At 50.7% G+C, this 17,836-nt stretch overlaps 1 protein-coding gene across 1 annotated transcript in view; it reads left to right on the top strand.

The window, feature by feature from the left end:
• Nucleotides 1-16,070, top strand: part of MDGA1 (MAM domain containing glycosylphosphatidylinositol anchor 1) — a 196,065-nt gene extending 179,995 nt beyond the window's left edge. The window contains 3 exon segments of the mRNA XM_084622912.1: nucleotides 6,725-6,855; nucleotides 8,450-8,558; nucleotides 10,604-16,070. Of these exon segments, the coding sequence (XP_084479038.1) occupies nucleotides 6,725-6,855; nucleotides 8,450-8,558; nucleotides 10,604-10,695 (332 nt within the window). The 3' untranslated portion in view covers nucleotides 10,696-16,070.
• The last annotated feature ends 1,766 nt before the right edge of the window (nucleotides 16,071-17,836 follow it).

The following is a 17,836-nucleotide window of genomic DNA, read 5'->3' as shown; positions in this document are numbered from 1 at the left end:
AGGGCCCTGAGCTTCAATTCCTTATCTCAGGGGAAGGAAGCACCTCCACCTCACCAGGGATAGAGGCTAGTCCTATTGAGAGAGGTAGAGAGCAGGTATGGTCTCCAAAGACGCCAGCTGAGATACAGAGCTGTAATCGAGGCTCTCCCAACCCTTCCTCGGGCTGCCTGGGGGAATGCAGGGGTTTGAAGACTCATTCAGTTCAAGTTGCTCTTTATTTTCCACATTGCTGGGCTGTAAATAATCAAGTGTCCAGCTGAGAGAGTGGCTGGCTCTGTGCTCCTCTCTTGCCTTCCTTATCCCTGTCAGGGAGGGGAGCTCCAGAAGAGACTGATGGACTCATAAGCCCAAACTACTGTTCTGAGGGCATCCAAGGATGGGCCCAAGCTGGTGACAGGAAATGGGAATCTGCTATCAAGGCAGATTTAGTTCCCACTATACTCTGTTTGAGCTTTGTAAATGAGCCTTGGGTCTGGTGTGAGTGATCCCACAGACAGGACTAGGGCTCGAGAGAGCTTGGATGGAATCCCATCTATTAAAATAGGAGTGAAATGAAGCGTTGAGCAAGCAGGCTTGGGAGGCTGTTGAGAGTCTGTAATTGTGTTTATTACACATATGTTGCTATACAAAGCATCATTAGAGACAATGGAAGAGTAAATACCTCTTATCATGGCACAGAGACAAATTACAGTCCTATAAATTACAGCTCAGTGCAGCTTGATAGTATTTCTCTCCCTCCATCACCAATATGATCATTTTCCCCACTCTGTGTCTCACCTCTGAGTGGTAACTTTCTGCCAGAGCACCATAATGAGAACGCAAGCCTGCCGCTGATTGCTTTTCATTATCATTCATTTAAATGAGAAAGAGAAAGGCCTGTGTTTGTTCCCGGGATTATGAACAGTAATAGGTTCCTTCTGAGGGCTTTAGCTCGCTCCAGGGATTTGCCTGCTCTGAGCTTTGGGCTTGCTTTATGATCAGCTGTGTTAAAATAAACAATAGTGCCGGGGATGCAGTCAGAGGCCTGGTTACAGGAGGAAGGGCTTCATCTCTCTGGGCTGGGTCAAGGTCTGTGGCCCTTGTGTGAGGCTTACAGTTGGCTCTACCCTGTACATCTACTGTATGGAAGATCACTTTGTTATTTACATCTCTGTTTCTCTAACCTAGAATCCAACCCCCTTTTGAGTTTCTGGGATTTGAATCCCCAGACTTGATTGGTTTGAAGTTGGACCCGAGTCTAATTTCTGGCTGCAGCCAAAATCGCCTATGAACAGCTGATCTCATGAGATTTCCACCTTTTGGGGCTGCAATATTACAGGGACATCTGTTCTGAGTTTCAGCACCATTGAATCTGAAACTGTACCCCCGCCTACAGCTAATCTGGGTCTGTTCTGTGATCCCAAACACCACCTGGCTTCACACTGCACTCCATCAAGCTAGAGGGATACAGTGTTATGCATACTACTCTGTGGGTCTCTCTCCACTCGCCGTACCCTCCTCCTTTTCCTAGCTAGACTTCATCTCTCAGTTACTTTCCTTCCTTCCAGCCATACTTTTTAGATCTATTATCTCTTTGGTTAGTATGTTAGTCTCGCCGTACAGCTCTGTGTTGCCTAAAACTGCTGTGGAAAATGCCACACTGCTGCTTAAGCTGCCATTTTTCCCAGGGGTTGAGCCTGTCCTCAGGTACTGTGCCCACCCTCATTCCCTGGCTCATTGGCCCACCCGTGCCAGCTGTTCCTGACTTTTGTCGCGGTTCCGACAGAGTGAAGTTTCTATCCCATGGCAACTGAAATAAGACCTTTTCATCCTGCAAGCAGGTAACATTTAGCAGCATCCCCTTGGGTTACTGTATCTGTCATCCCAGATGGTGCTCTTTTGTGTACACGCCACTCTTCTGAAATGCCAGCTCTGGGCTAAAAGGAGCCAGCAGAAGGCACAGCTTACTCACACAGTAATTGATTCCCCCTCATTTATTACAGGTCTTTATTTTCCCCTCTGATTAGAAAAGATGAAATAATACAGATAACAAATAAAATACCAAGATCGCCCCATTGGAGGGAGATACCAATGAGACTGGCAGTGCCCAGGGATTTCCTCTGTATCTCTCTGTCACTATGGGCTCCGACCTGCTGCGACGTTCTAGCAACAGACACCTGGCCTCCCCTTATCTGTGTATCACTAGCAGGTGTTTTGAGGAAAGGTCAAACAGATGGGGAGGAGGTGGGGGAATGAAAAGAGGCAACAAAACTACCAGTAAGAATGTGGATTTCTAAATGAGAAACTACATCACGGTAAAATAAAACTAGGTTGGTGGCTAGATTGCAAGTACAGATGGTCGGGAATTTTTTTGGCAAAACGTTTTTTGCTGAAAAATGCTGATTTGGCAAGACCAACACACTTTGTGAACCAGGATCAGAGTCCGCGAAGCACTCGACTCAACACAGTTTTGGTAACAAAAATAAGTTTGAGCTTGGTGAACCAGAAGGTTTGGGGGTTTTGAGTTTGAAGCAACTTTTTGTTGGGAAATATTAGTAAATCTACACTTTTTAATAAAAGGAAAAATGTCAAAATTGAAACATCCTTTCAAAATTATCGAAACATTTCGATTGACTCGAATCTTTTTTTTTTTTTTTTTTTTTTAGATTTTCTGTTTGTGAAAATTTTCGAGATTTCAACTTTGCACCCAATTTCAGATGGGAAAATTTCAAAAATTCTCATAAGCTAGGAAAAATGTTTCCTGTCCTGCCCTAACTGCAGGCAGCCATCCTGCACTGGCCCCCAGGGAATGAACAGAACAGGCCTTGCCCATCTCTGGTGCCTGTGAGCTGAGGACTGGAGGCATCTCCCAGTTAGATTTTTCTCCTACGTGGAGCCATTGGAAAGTCAGTATAATTACTACTCTCCCACTCACTGGCATCTTCCACCCAAGGATCACAAAGCATTTGCAAAGTATTAATTAATCCTCATAATCCTGCTCTGTGAAGTGAGTTAATAGCATTATCCCCATTTCACAGATGGGGAAAACTAAAGCACAGAGCAAGAGGGAGTAACTTGCTCAAGATCTCACAGCAAGTCATAGAGGGATAGAGCTGGGAATGGAACCCAGGAGTCCTGATTCCCTGGCCTGTGCTGTAACCACCAGAGTATCCTTCCTTATCCCAGGAACTGTACAGTGTCTGCTACTGAGGAATGCCCACCTAGAGCTGTTAGGCAGCCTTTATAAACAACTGGTTGGACATGCAGCCTCTGTTCTAGGAGAAGAACATTTGGTCCCCTTACAAGCGTAAGGTGTTTGGCTTGACCTGAACCCATCTGAAGTATTTATCAGGGGGTTGAAAATTATGCAGGGAGTAAGGAGGATTAGAAGGGATGAGAGAAGTGTCCTGTTACACAGAGGTGCCTAGTCACCAGAGCTGCACGTGGTCACTGGTCAGGACTTTGTGGATTTCAGCTGGGTCCTGCTCGCAGAGTTTGTTTTCAGAGAAATATCCTGGAAAGCATGAGGCCGTGTGCCATGGGCTCCATTGATCACATCCAGCACTCTGGGCAGGATCAGCGTGGCTCATGACACAGGGCCCTCTCCTGGTGCCTTCCTCACCCCCATACACACAAAACCTTCTGCTAGGCAGAAGGTTGTTGGCAGTGGGCCACATATGTTCACAGCCCATCTGCTGGGGTGGGATGGAGCAGACCTGCCTTTGCTGATCTTCAGGCTGTCTGGGATTTACCTTCTCAGCCTGTTGTTCCATCTCTTCAAGTAAGCTGGGGTCTGGTCTAGGAAGAAAGAACCTTCAGTCCCCCACAATCCCAGCAGAAGGCGTCTGTGTGTGTCATGCCACCCCGGCTGCCCCATCAGAAGACGAGGGGTGGGGTGGAGCAGGAGGCACCACTGTCATCTCAGTGGAGCTCCACCACGCCACCTGTCTTCCCAGCTAAGTATTCCCAGCTGTTACACTAGAATGGAAGCTGTTCAGCTTTTTATAGCCCAGGACCAACAATACCAGATAGTCCTATCTGGAGGCCAGAGCCAAGGGTTTGTTGCCAAGAGGAGGTACTCCCGTCATGAGGCATTTAAGATAGGCTGGACCTTGAGAGCATTCTAGGAAACAAACCAGCACTGAGTGAGTGAAGAAATGGACTCGAAGGCCTCATAAATCTTCCAAATCTTTCATTTCTATGACTCTGAGCCAGATCAAGAACTGGCGTAAGTAGCTGCAACCCTGTTGATTTCAAAGGGCTTGCACTCTTTTTGCCATGTCTGAACATGGCCCTATGAATCCATCAGAGTAGCGAGCAGAAGGCCATAGTCACTGAGACCGGCGAGGGGAATGTCTTTCCAGGCACGCTCAGGGAGGCAGCGTGGGTTAGTAATTAGAGCACAGGGCTGGGAGTCAGCAGACTTTGGTTCTCTTCGCAGCTCTAACACTGATTTGTAATATAATATTGGGCAAGTGACTTAGCTTCTCTGTGACTCAGTTTCCTCCTCTGTAGACTAGGGCTAGTGATACTGACCCATCTCACAGGGGAGTTGTGAGGCTTCACAGATGTTTGTAAAATGTTCCGAGATCCTCATCTGGGAAGTGCATATTAATTATTATTATTTTATTTATTTATTTTATTAGTATTATTTTTATTACTGGAGATCTTTGTTGGGCAAAAGGTAATAGCCTTGCTCCTTTTCCCTTGTTACTGCAGGGCAGAGGCTTGGAGTTGACAGTCAGGAGTGTGCTCAGGATTGGTTTGGGCTTCGACCAGGAGTTCACAGACAGTGCTTAGTTGGCACCAATTCACATTCCAGTGCTCCTTTTAGTCCCTTTCCATTTTGCCTTCTCTTTTTTCCTAGGGCACCAAAATCCATTTACTGAACAATTTGTCCCACCAGTGGCTGTTCAGCCAGGCTCTTACATGGCAGATCCTAGCGTCAGTCACTGAATGAGGTTAGAATAGAGGGTGGCTGTTTTTAATCCTGACTCGCTGGCAGCTTCATGCAAATTCTTTCCTCTCTCTGCACCTCTCACCTTCCCAGCTCTAGTGGCTGTAATTAGCTGTGCTCAACATAACCCCATAGATCAATGTCAGTGAGACTATTTAGTTCCTTCTTGGACCATCAATTCACCCTACAGCCTCAATGAGATTTAGGCTTCATTCTTCTTCAATCAGACATTCCTTCACTGGGAGTTTCTGAGGCCAGTGGGCAGGGAGGACATAAGGACACCTGTGGCTCAAAGCTGTCTTTTGCTAGAGACACGCACAGTGACTTTCCTCATTCCAGTCTCTGTGTTTCCACGGAGGAGAGCCTCGATTCACTTATCTCAGTCTTCCCAAGGTCACGCAATGCCAGCTGACCTCTCCAGAGAGCGATGTGCTGGGTCACATGTCACCTCGGCTCGTGGTGTCAATCCAAGTGCAAAATGGGCGCCTCCAGGGAAAGAATCTGCTCTTACCATTCGAAGGATTTTTTTTTCCCCTCACTTGTTCAAATTTCCTCCTAGGAATCAGAGATGGAATGTTTAGATCAGCTGATCCATCCTGCCTCCTCACCAGTCCTGGCTTAAACCCAAGGTGATGTTTGAATAACACCAGACATGGGGGTTTCCTTTCCTTCTCTTTGGAGACTTTTCCACAGTCTTGTGTCTCACCATGTTGGGAACTTTTTCTTGATGTTCAGCTTGTTATAATCCCATAACTCCTACTACCAGTCCCTCGGACCTCCCTGACCAATCCCTCTTCCCCATTCATGCTGACACTCTTTGGCCATTTCTAGGCAATCTCTCTCCCTTCCCCCTTAGTGTATGTCTACACTGCACCTGGGAACTAGCCTCCCAGCCTAAGTAGACAGATTTGCACTATTTTGCTAAAAACAGCAGCATTGTAGTTGCGGCTGAGTCTCCCCGGCTCACCCAACCCCTGGGTCTGAGCTCAGGTGGGTAGCTCACGTCTTTGCTGGAGCTGCAACATGTATGCTGCTATTTTTAGCGCACGAGCTTAAGCTAAGCTAGTGCATGTCTGTCTACCTGGGCTGGGAGGCTTGCTCCCGGCTGCAGTGTCACTGTGCCTGTAGTGATGTGTTAGCCAAGTTACAGATATTTCATGCTTTTAACCTTTCCTTCTGAGTCAGCCACTCCAAGTCTAAACGTTTCATCATCTTTATTACACATCCCTGAACATCCTCCAACTCGATAGCTTTCTGACAGTGCAGCACCCCGATGGGGTCCTTCCACAACCAGAGAGAGAGAGCGAGACATCAGCTGCTATGTGCCAGCCTACCTCTGAGACTTGGCTGCCACGTATGAAATGCTCCTAGGTGCAGTGTGACCAGAGCTGTATGGAAGGGGGCTGCTCCCTCCCTGCCCTGTGCCTGATGCCTCTGAGAGTGAAGTACCGAGGTCAGAACACAGCAGCCCAGCCCTTCAGGAGCAGCAGTGGCTTCAGCCCAGCCCTTCAGTGCGGGGGCTGGAGATGCCACGATTCTATTCAAGTCCTACAGACCTCCCCGGTTCCCATCCCCTTCTGTCCTCTTGCTCTAGGAGCATAGTCCTGCCCTGGATGGTCTCTGTGGCCCAGATTTTCAAAGGTATAGGCAACTGACCCTTGTTGAAATCATTGGGCAGCTCTGTTGGGCCACTGACAAAGGGTCCTTAATGTCAGCAGGACTCTCTGGGACACTTGCAAGCTGATGGAGCCTGACCCAGGCCTCCAGTGTCCAGTTTCTTTCTTGCAGGCTCCTTGAATCTTCTGGTTCGTTTGCGGAACAAACGGGCCATTGACACCCAAGTCTGGTCGCTCAGCGGGAACAGAGGAAATGAGTGGCAACAAGCACACGTCCCCATCAACCCCCCAGGACCCTTTCAGGTAAGCAGGCACAAGATCCTCCCCTCCTTCCCCCCATCCCGGATGCATTTTATGCCCAGGAAGAGCCATCACCCGAACAGCCCTAATAGGGAACAGGGGAGGGCACAGAGCAGTTCCCCCCACCCCCGCTCCCAGGGTTGTGGGGAGGGAGTGTGTTAAAAGTCACAACCAGTTTCAGGGAGGGAAGAGAATGGAGTTTCATGCCTCTGCAGACCTCTTGCCCAATTCCATCATGCACAAGCACAGATTTGTTACTATCAATCTGTGGTTGAACACTGGCCTGGGAACTGGTCTGATACTGCGGGGTTGCTTGTGAGTGCCAGATCTGTGCGCGCTGGTCTGTTACTGTAGCACTTGTGAGCTTGTTGTTGGGGATGGGGTTGTGAGCTCTGGAGCCCTGCACACTGGTTTGTTGTTGTAGGGTTGCTTGTGAGCACTGGGCTTGGCACTCTTTTGGGGCTTGTGAGTGCAGGGGCATTCACCCATTAGTTGTTGTAGGGTGCTTAATGCAATGCCCTGCATGCTGGGTTGGTGTTGTAGGGTTACTTGTGAGTGCTGAGTCTGTGTGCGTTGATCTGTTGTACAGTCGTGAAGGGCCTATACTTTGGGGTGCTATAAAATCACAAAGAAGAATGTAGTTACTCATGAGAGTAACTATGTGAGTCTGCGTGCAGCTCTGTGCTGAGGGGCGAGCAGGGCGTGTGTGCTCTCTCCAGGGTAGCTGGGCAGGGATTATAGTGGCCGTGCAGGACTAGTGTGGGTGGGGGCAGAAGAGGGGACGAGCCCGAAGCTGGGTTTTACCCCTCTGCACAGTGAGTGAGAGCTGGCCCCAATTGTGTCCTCCCTGCCGCCAGCAGGTAGTGATTGAGTCTCTGCCCCTGGGCTGCCGGCAGAGTTTGGTAACCATGGGAACAGAAGAGGGAGCTCAGGCTGATGAATGACAGGCTCTGAGAAGGAAGCAGCCAGTCTCTCCAGGATTCCTGACCAGGGTGGGGGGCATAGGGAGGGGAGCCCTACAGCCCCCAAATGGAGATGCCCCAAAGGTGGAGTGGGAATCGCTGTCTGCTATCTGTGGGGAGCAGGGGCTGCCCTAGTTCAACTTACTCCCACCCCAGGGCTTTGGTGACACTAGGTCCCTCACTGGCCTGCCCAGGGGCACTTAGGAGAGGGACCCTCTGCGCAGTGCAGGCGTGTCAGGTGATGAGCACAAGGAACCCCACGCGGATGCAGCCGGGGGACGGGGGCTTGGAGAGGGAGAAGGGCCCCATGGGGAACAGCCCAGGGGCTGTGGGGGAGTGACCAGAGGGCTGGGAGAGCAACAAATCCCGCTCAGGGGGCTCAGCCAGGGGGGCAGCCATGTTGCTGTAGGGAACGGAGACTGTTCCGGGGGGTGACCAGTGGGCTACAGGAGTCTGGGGCCCTGGGCTGGCGGTGGGACCCCCTCACAGTCAGGGCACCTCTGCTGGGCAGTTGGTGACTGTGGATGTGGCACTCTGTGTCCTACCTGTTCTGTATACATGGGCCTGGCCCGTCGGTGAGGCCATTCCCCTGTCTTGGGGCAGCCCCCCTCACTGCTCATTGTCTCCGTCCGCAGATCATCTTTGAAGGCGTGCGCGGCACGAGCTACGAGGGGGATATTGCCATTGACGATGTCACTCTGAAAACGGGAGACTGCCCAAGGAAGCCGATTGGCCCAAATAAAGGTGAGTATGTGACCCGGCTTGAGTATACATGTGAGTGGGCACCTGGGGGGCTGCTAGAGGAAGAAAGGGCATGGGGGGGATCTGATGCATTGATATGAGCATGTATCAGTGAACAGAGAGGGAGCACATGTAAGTATAAGTACCCAGTGTGTGTCGCTCAGTGAGTGTTAGTGGGATGTTTGTGGCTGTGGTGTTTTTATGTCAGTGTTGCTTGGCATGGGTGGGTTGGTGTGTGTGCTGGGGAGGTAGGTGGTGTGTTGGGTAGGTGTTGGTTGTCAATGGGGTCTGTGTGAGTGTTTGAGTTGAGGGGATGTTGGTTGGTTTTTGTAGGGTGGGTGTTGGATGTTAAGTGGGTCTGAGTGGATGCTAGTGCAATGGGAGGTATGTAGAATTGGGTGTCTGGTATGTTGGGGGGAGTTGGATATCAACTAGATCTGTGTGGGTTTTGGGAGGGGTGTTAGATGTCAGTTGGGTCTGTGTGGGTGTTTGTGTTGGGTGGACAGTGTGTAAGGTAGGTGTTGGTTGGGTGTCAGAAAGGTTGTGTTGGATGGGTGGCATGTAGGGTGACTGGATGTTGGTTGGGTGTGGGGGAGGTTGCTTTGGGTGGGTGGTGTGTAGGGTGGCTGTTGGGTGTTGGTTGGATCTGTGGGGGATTGTGTTGGGTGGGTGGTGTGTAGGGTGGGTGTTGGATGTCTGTTGGGTCTGTGGGGGAGGGTTGAGTTGGAGGGTGTGGAGGGTTTTATGGGGAAGTATTTGGTTTACTGCTCAGTGTATGATGACACATTATTAAAGCAAAGCCTTCCAACAGGAAAGGGGAGGAGGGTTTAGCTGCCTGATAGGGTAGGACAGAGATCTCTCATGGTCAACTTGACATTGCTGTTGGGTTGCTCCAGAATCTCTAACCCCTGAACTGGCAAGTAACAGCCCAGGGTCAACGTGACCTTAAAGAATGATGCATAATCCATATGGATGGTGTTGCTGGACCTGCTAGCTGGTCAGAAGCCTGCAACTGGGCACTGAACTCTCTATTAATATGCCAAGGTTTTGGCCAGGGTATTGGGCAGTTTCAAGATCACTATTTCTGGAGAGGCTTATGAAGTATCACAGATCTTGTACCAGTGGAGCTGGTTAACACTAGTTATGTGAGCAGCCTTGGAGAGGGGGTAGATCTTCTTTGAGCCTTTAAGGCTCAAGTCCTGCAATGAGGGACAGACTGCACCAGAACAGAGGGTCCAGCTAACCCGAGAATCCTAGAATTTCGAGATTGGACAGAAGTAGCTGTACTGGGGCCTATTTAGTCCACCTCTGAGGCCCAGGCAGGACTGTTCCCTAGAGTATATGCCAGGGTTGCTTGTTCAGGCTCATTCAAAATGTCCTTAGCAATGTGCCTTTTCCCCGGGGAGACAGTTCCCCAGCCTAATGAATCTTACGGTCAGGAAATATGTTCTGATATTCAGCCAATGTTTTACTTGGCTTTATTTCACCATACAGCCCATCCCACTCTGAACAATCTCTCTTGTTATTTACAAAATGCACCTTTCACATACAAGTAGGTGGATCTCACATCACCCTCAGTCATTGTTTAGGCAAGAAAGATTTAGTCTTTCATCTTCACTCAGAAATAAACCCCTCTAGCCCCATGATCATTTGTGGTCCTCTTCTCTAAGCCTCTCCAGTTTGCCAATATCTTCCTGACATGAGAGGTTTCTAAAGAGGGATCCTTCCCTGCTGGCTGTAGGATGTGCAGCCATGGCTGTACTATACTAGCCAGTTTGATGCCACGTTGCACTGGGAAAGAGGGACGTTGTTTTTTCCTTGACTTCTGTCCCTGAGCATGAATGCTGGTGTCCTATGAGCTTAGTCCCAGCTACGGTCTCAACCGGATCCCCAAGAAGAAAAGAATGAGGGTAGGATGGCAGGTATCTAGTGTATGCTGAGCTTGCAGTTTCCTGTGGGGCCAGCTGGCACTGACATTGGTTGACTTGCTCTACAGGGTATGTCTCGTTTCCATAACCAATCTCTCTCTCTCTCTCTCTGGCCTGCAGCAGTCGCCCTTCCGGGGAACAGTGTCCCAACCCTGCACAGGTCTTCTCTCGGTGGGCCACTGACTTTTTTCCTTTACGTGCTGCTCAGATGATGGCAAGCAAGTGCTCCGGTCTTCTGGCCAAGACATTCCTGCTCCTTTCCTACTCAGCCACCTCTGCTCCTCTTCCTCCCCCTCCTCACTGGCACACCAAAGTGTCCATACGTTACCAAAGACTGACAAGCATGACCACGCAAAGGGATCTGCTCAGGACCTGGTGGATTCCTCAAGAAAGTCATAATGTCTAAAAATAAATAAATAAATAAAAACAGAAAATGAGAGAGAGAGAGAGAGAGAGGAAGGAAGGAAGGAAGAAAACAATCACACAAGAAGGAATGAAGAAAAATGGGAATGACAAAAATGTAAAGAACGAATGAAGGAGGAAACTCCCCCTCCCCGTGTTTCCGTGGGAACATTGGACAGGACTTCCTCAGGGAAGTGGGAACTTTGTTTTAAACAATATATATATATATATATATATATATATATTAAAGCACAAATTTCTACCAGAACTGTTACCTTCTTTACTGCAGAGCCCACAGCTTAGGAGACGGTGTACCGCAGCGCTCCCCTTTTGGCTCTCCATGTTCCACCTTTATCCTTCTGGCTCTGGCTACCGTGTACCAGCTGCAGTGCCCCTACGGTAACATCCCACCTGCCTCCATGTGGGGCAGCTCACCTCCCGAGTGCTGGTTGGCCATAGCCTCTCGCTCCATGCTGCATGTGCTTCAGTGTCTCCATCTGCATCTTCCAGACTTCCGTGTATTCAACTGTCTATGTGTGATTTGCTTTAATCCACACCGCACTCCCCCACTCTCTGTGTCCTCCCGCCCCGACTCCAACCCAAAGAAGACAACAGCGGAGTGGACCCATCATCTGGATTGTACTGAGTGGTGGAAAAACCCTGGGTCGATCCAATTGCAGGACCAGCCACCGAATGCTCCCAGGTGCTTCTCTCTCTGCATCTCTCACTTCCCACTGCTGGGTGCACAAACTCTGATGATGGAGCCGAGGCTGCAAACAAAAGCTGCAGGTGGCAGGGTGGTGACATGCGGACAGCACTTGTCAGTCAGTGGACATTGGAGTGGGAGCTGCAGCAGCCTTGGGGCCAGGATCTCCTCTCAGCTTTTTTTGGTTAACTAACTTATTTCTTTCTTCATTCCATTGTTAGCCTTCCCCGCCCCCAAGCTCCTATTTCCTTTCAGACTGTGGGGAGGGGCATGGATTTGCACCCTTTACATCCCCCCCACCCCAAACCACAGGCCTCTCCTAGTCTCCAACCCTTGTGCCCACTGAATGGATCTGAAATTGCAGCTGCTGCCTTGAGCTCCCAGGACTTGTGGTTCCCCAGATGTGCAGGGGGGCAGCTGTGTTCCCTTCGCCGGAGTAACAGAGGAGCCAGGGGATGGAATGGGCACTAAAGCTCCTGGGTAACTGGGCAGAGCAGGTGGCTGGATCCCAAAGAGGGGATCGTTCTGGTTTTCACTTCTGTTGGCTGCTGGGGAAGAGGGTGCAGGTAGGGAGAAAGTTGGGATTTCTTCGTCATGGAGTTCATGCTGCCACCATGAAGGAATAAAGCCAATGTCTCAGGAGAGTTGCCTCTTGGCTCTGACCCTGTTCCAGCCAGATCCATCCTGCTCCCTACAGCAGCCATGGCTTTAGCCTGGGGATGACGTGGTGGGTAGGCATCTGCTGTACCATGTGAACTCAGGAGCAAGGTCTCCCATAGGCTAACCAAGTAGGAGCCATGCTGACCTTGTTGTGGCTGGAAACAGCTCTAGGCCTATCTTGGTCTCATCCCTCCCTCCAAAGAATAATGTTAGCTGTACCTGTGTGGATGGCTCTCAGGGGGAGTGCATCAGTGCGTGCTGGGGAGATTCAGCGAGGTGACATGCTTTCCTCTGAGGCACACCCAGTCTGCATGTTACTCCCAGGGCACAGCAGAGGTACACTGACCTGTCTCAGGTGTAGAGTCAACAGCACACGTGTCCCCACCCCACCCTCTCTGATGACTTTATCATAAATTTAGGCTTCTCTGGACAATAGCATGTCACTAAATCAACTCAAAGTATCACCTGCCCAAAGCCTTCTGCAGTGCTTGGCTTCCCAAAATGCCTGAGGCCTGGCTTCCCCCTCACCGCCCAGTGGGGAGGGCCTGTGTTCAGTGCACTACCTTACTGTCCAAGAGACCCATCCTCCAGTGCTGGATCCAACTGCTCACTCCTCAGGCCTCTAGGAGATGACATCTTGAGTCATTCTGCAGTGACCCTTGTGGCCAGCGTAGGATGTGTGCTGATGGGCTCCAAAGGGAGTCCCATCCAGTCATCCTCAGCCCAAAAAAAGGGTGTTGGGTTGAGGAGATCCTTCACAGAGGACTTCCCAAAAGATATCAAAGGGTCCAGCCACGGGGTTCCAAAACTCCATTCCCTCTATGGCTAACTGGTGGTTTTCCTGCTCTCCAGGACTGAGGACTCTGCCCTCTTCATCTGCCTAGTCCCTCCATCTCCTGAGCCAAGATCTTTGTTGCAGTGAACATTTAGCAAGGGAACATGGTACCATTGCCATTGGCCAGGTATTGCAGTGGGGCCCTTGCAGAGTAACCTCTCCCCACTACCAGCAGACCCCAGGGAATGCAACCAACCAGCCCCCAGCTTTTTAGAAAGTCTCCTTCAATTCTATGCCCTGGAATGTGGTCTCTCCAGGAAGCAGCTTTCTTTCCTCCTTGTATGCTTTCCAGGGGGTCTGATCTTAATCCTTGGAGGAGAGTTGGTGCTCTCCCCAGGCAGTGCAGGGGCCTAGTGCTGTCTAATGATTTGGGTCAGCTGCAAAAGTTCCCTCTCATGTTGCAGCAGGCCTTGGGGTGGGGTGGAGTATGTTCCCTTCCAAAAGAGCTAGCCATGAGAGCCCATATTTCCTTCTCGATGTGGGGGTGGGGAGGAGGCAGGTCATGAATTTGCACCTTTTGACATTTTGGGGGGATGTGGGTGAGCTCTTGTGATAACGTTCCCCTGAAGAGGAACAGCGGGAGGCATCCTGCAGAGCTGGCAGGGGAGGTGGAGGAGAGGGATCAAGGTCTTGAGCAAGAACTATCCCTGAACAGACATAGGTGAGAATGGACTGATTCTAAAAAGGGAAACCTGTGACCCCTACGTCCCTGCTCTACTGCAGCATCTGGCCCACTCACCACACACAGAGGAATGTGCCAGAGCCACTGAGCTGACCCACCACGCTCAAGGTCACCATCCAGTCCGTGGTATTGGAGCAGCGTAGATTTTCCTTTAGACAGCAATTGCCTTCTCCAGCCACTGGGTTCAAATGATCACTGCTTTTTGGCCAATTTGCCCTTGTATAAATCTCAGGGAGCCCCTGTTCATCCCTCCCTTCCTAGATTCCTTTCCCCTTTATGTGTGGCTTGAAAGCAGCTGGTGTTGTGTTTACCAGAGATTCATTAACCCAAGTGCCTCAGCTTGTCAGATGTATTAAGGATGAAAGGAAGGAATTCATTGCACTGTCAGCAGTGGTGAGTGTGCGGGAGCAGAGGAAGGAGCCAGTTCAGCAGCAAGGCTGCCTAAATTCAGGGGGATGGAGGCTGCACATGAGAGTGGGAACATGCTGTTATTCCTGAGAGGCCTGGCCACCTTGGCCTGGGACCTCACAAACTAAGCTGGGTTGTGTTAAATAGATGGGAGACTCCGTGGAAACTCCAGGTCCTGCAGGAAATAGTATTTTTGGTTAGGTAACCTCAGCCTCTGCACTGAGCTTTCGGAAGAGGTCTAAAACTATATTCTGTATCCCATGTCATTAAAGATCGCCTGGCACTTTACACTGATGTTAAACCCAGTGTCCTGGGCAAATTATAATCCTTACATTAGTGTCCTTCCTTCAGTTTCTGATGCAGTTTCAATGAGATACATTATCCTTCACTTCCTGACCTTCACTGTTGTTGTGTGACTCTTAAGTTCCATTCCAGAGGTGGCTGCATTTCAGATTATTACTCGCTATAGTTGGGAAACTCCTGCAGGAGAAAAGGTGCTTATATCTATGTTCGTGACTGTGTTTATTTACAGGGCAATCTTTGGTAGGTAGGTGTAGAGATGAAGTAGGGCAATTGCTATGTGGGTGTAATCCAATATATACTCAGCCCTTTTTTTTTCAGTACGTGAAACAAAATGTGCGTGCACAGGCATAGATTGCAGGTATCCGATGTCGTGAGTGATATTGTATAGTTAGGCTTGCAAGGGAAGTTTTATTTGAAACCTCTCTGCAGTTGCTCATTGCATTCTGAAAAAAATATTTTGTTTTTATTGTAATTTCCCACATTTGAGTAACAGCCCCAGTCACAGATCACCAACCTAGGATTTTCAGCTCTGCAAGCATGCATTATCACCCCTTGCAGTACAGGTGCAACTTCTTTTGCTGGTGCAGTAGTAGGCTTTTATCCTTTTATGTGGCTCAGCCACTAGAAGGCAACACAACTGGCATGTTACATTTGATCTCAGGTCATGAGCAAGTACATTGGAAAGTCTGAGGGAAAATCTTTCCAGCCACTTTGGAATGAAAGCGAGCAGGAAAAGAAATACGTCTTTTTTGCATTATTTAAAAAATTATTCAAACTTTTTTTTAACTCACAACAAGTTCAAAAACAACTGAAGTTTAAAACATTACGTTTGACACGTGTACAAATCTAACTCTGTATCATCTCTCAGTGCACCAGCTAAGAATCAGTCTTGAAAAAATGTTACCCTGGGGGAAGCAGTTTTATCGGGTTGGGGGGCGGTGTTGGGGAAGCAGTACAATACAAATGTTTGCTCACAGGATTAGCCTGGTACATTTCATGATAGTTTTGCAAGGCTGATTGATGGCATGTATATGTATTAATAATCATGCTACAAATGGCATTTCGTTCCCAGCTGCTATTCAAGGCCACTGAAATTTTAACTTCTTAGTATACTAGGCCCTTTAGGCCCCAGCCCACTCAGAAACACTGCAAAGAGTCTTCAGTATCTGTGAGAGAGCAGGCACCCTACTTCACCTCCTAGCCTGGTCTGTTCCTAGTCCCTGCAAGCCAGCAGCACCAGGAAAGCTGCTGTATCTCTGGACTGGTGTTTTGTGCTTCTCAGCCAACAGACGGTACTGGGTTTACAATGGTGCCAGTGGTGCCATGGAGCCGGGCCCATGCTCAGAAGGGGCCCCGGCCTGCTCCGCTTGCACTGTGCCCCAAGACCCTGCCAGCCCGTTGTTCCCCTCCACACACTCTCACTTGCTCCTCTTGGCCTGCCCGCCACGGACTCCTCTCTGCCCCCTGGCCGGACTCCAGTGCACCTCCGGCTCCGGGCAGTCTCTCCTTCCCACCGCCCCTGGGACCCCACCTGTCTTCTCGGAGCTGATCCTCCTGGGACTGGTACAGAAGCCTGGCCAGTCTCGGGCAGTCGGAGGGGGAAGGAGGGGACAGTGGGGGGGGGGCTGGCTGGGCCCCTCCAGGCAAGTGGGTCCTGAGGGAGCCCTGGCCGGGGCAGTCCCTGGCCTGGATGATCGCGCCACTCCTGAGGGGCCAGAGCGATTCCCTGCCCCGGGACCAGCCCTGGCTGCGCTGCTGGCTCAGCCCAGCAGACACAGTCACCTCCCAGCAGGGCTGGTGAATGTGACCAGGGGGTGGGGGAGTGGGTCTCTGGGGGCTCTCAGGGGAGGGTGCTGGGAAGATGTGTGTGTTGGGGTGCTGGGCAGTTGTGATGGGGCTGTGGACAGGGGGGCACTGGGTAAGGGTGGTGTTGTGCGGGACACTGTGCATTTGTGGGAGGACCCGGGAGGGGAGCTAGACATAGCGAGTCTGGGCGGGATCTGGCCATCGGGAGTGGGGGGGGGGCTGCGTGGCATGGCATGGGCCCACCCCCGACAGGAACAGGCACGCTGTCAGCACAGGGCCAGGCGGGACACTATTTACAAACCGGCAGTTGCCAGTTGCAGAGTGCCCTCGTGCTGGGCGGAGTGGGGCCGCCCCCGCCGTATCATGCCCCCGGCCAGCCCCTCGCTCCAGGGACTGATCTCCCCGCACCATGTTCCATTGCCCCTATGGGGCCGCAAATATGTTTGGCACCAGGCCCACAAAAGGTTAATCCGGCCCTGCCTGTAGAGGGGATGGGCACTGGTGATTATGGACCAGGTTCTGTTCCAAGATGTCCATTTGGATGTTGCCATATAGCTAGAAAATCCACTACTGAGCACTGAGTCTCCACTTTGAATCAGTCCCTGTTTTCAGTCATTGGCAAGGGCCAGTTGCTAGTGCCTGTTTCTCCCACGCTCCCAGCAAAGTTGAGGCAGCAAGTTGAGCCTGCACTGGTGAAGGGGGAAAGATGGCACCTCCTGCTGCTCTGAGTGACCCCCTATGCAGAGTGGCATTGACAGGTGCCCAAAGCAGTGGCCCCAGGACCCTTTGTAGAAGGGCATGAATGGATCTGTGCCTCACCCCACTCAAAGAGGGGCTTTTGCCTTAATTATTATTTATTATTTCCTTTTCTGTAGCCCCTAGGAGCCCCAGCCATGGACCAGGACCCCATAGTGCTAGGCACTGTACAAACACAGAACAAAAAGATGGTCCCTACCCAGAAAGTTTTCAGTCTGTGTATTGGGCAAGAGACAGTGGCTGCAAACAGACAGACCAACAGGGGGAGGACGAGGAACCAGTATTGATCAGCGTGACAGGCAATGGTGTCTGCACACCTGCAGCGTAGCCACGGACACGTGTTTTGCAGGCCTCGTGGCAAAGGCGAGTTTGGAAGGAGGATACAGAGGTGGCTTTCTGGATGTTTAAAGTGCGTGGCCTGCCAAGCAGCATGAGAGGAGGCGTGCTGGCTTGTTTGAAAATGGAACAAGCCGGTGGTGGAGGCTGCCAGCATGGGCTGATCAGAGGCAAGAGTTGACGTCTCAATAGTAAATGAGAGAGGATAGGGCGGGTGGGACAGGCCATGAAGGGCCTTAAAAGTGAAAACAGGCAGCTTGCGTTTGATACGATATGGGAGGAGCAGCCAATGGAGGGATGCAAAGAGGGGTGACGTGGTCAAAGGGATGGGCTAGGGAAATGATGGGCTAAGCAGCATTCTGAATGGCTACAGGCAAGCCAGCAGTTGTCAAGGCCAGAGAGAAGAATGATGCAGTGACTGAGACACAAGGGGATGAGACACAGGGGATGAGAACCTGG

Source organism: Lepidochelys olivacea (assembly GCF_965140295.1).
Source record: "Lepidochelys olivacea isolate rLepOli2 genome assembly, chromosome: 3".
Classification (NCBI taxonomy): Eukaryota; Metazoa; Chordata; order Testudines; family Cheloniidae; genus Lepidochelys; species Lepidochelys olivacea.
Note: the sequence above shows the minus strand (reverse complement) of the source record. Positions and strands in the feature narration are given on the sequence as shown.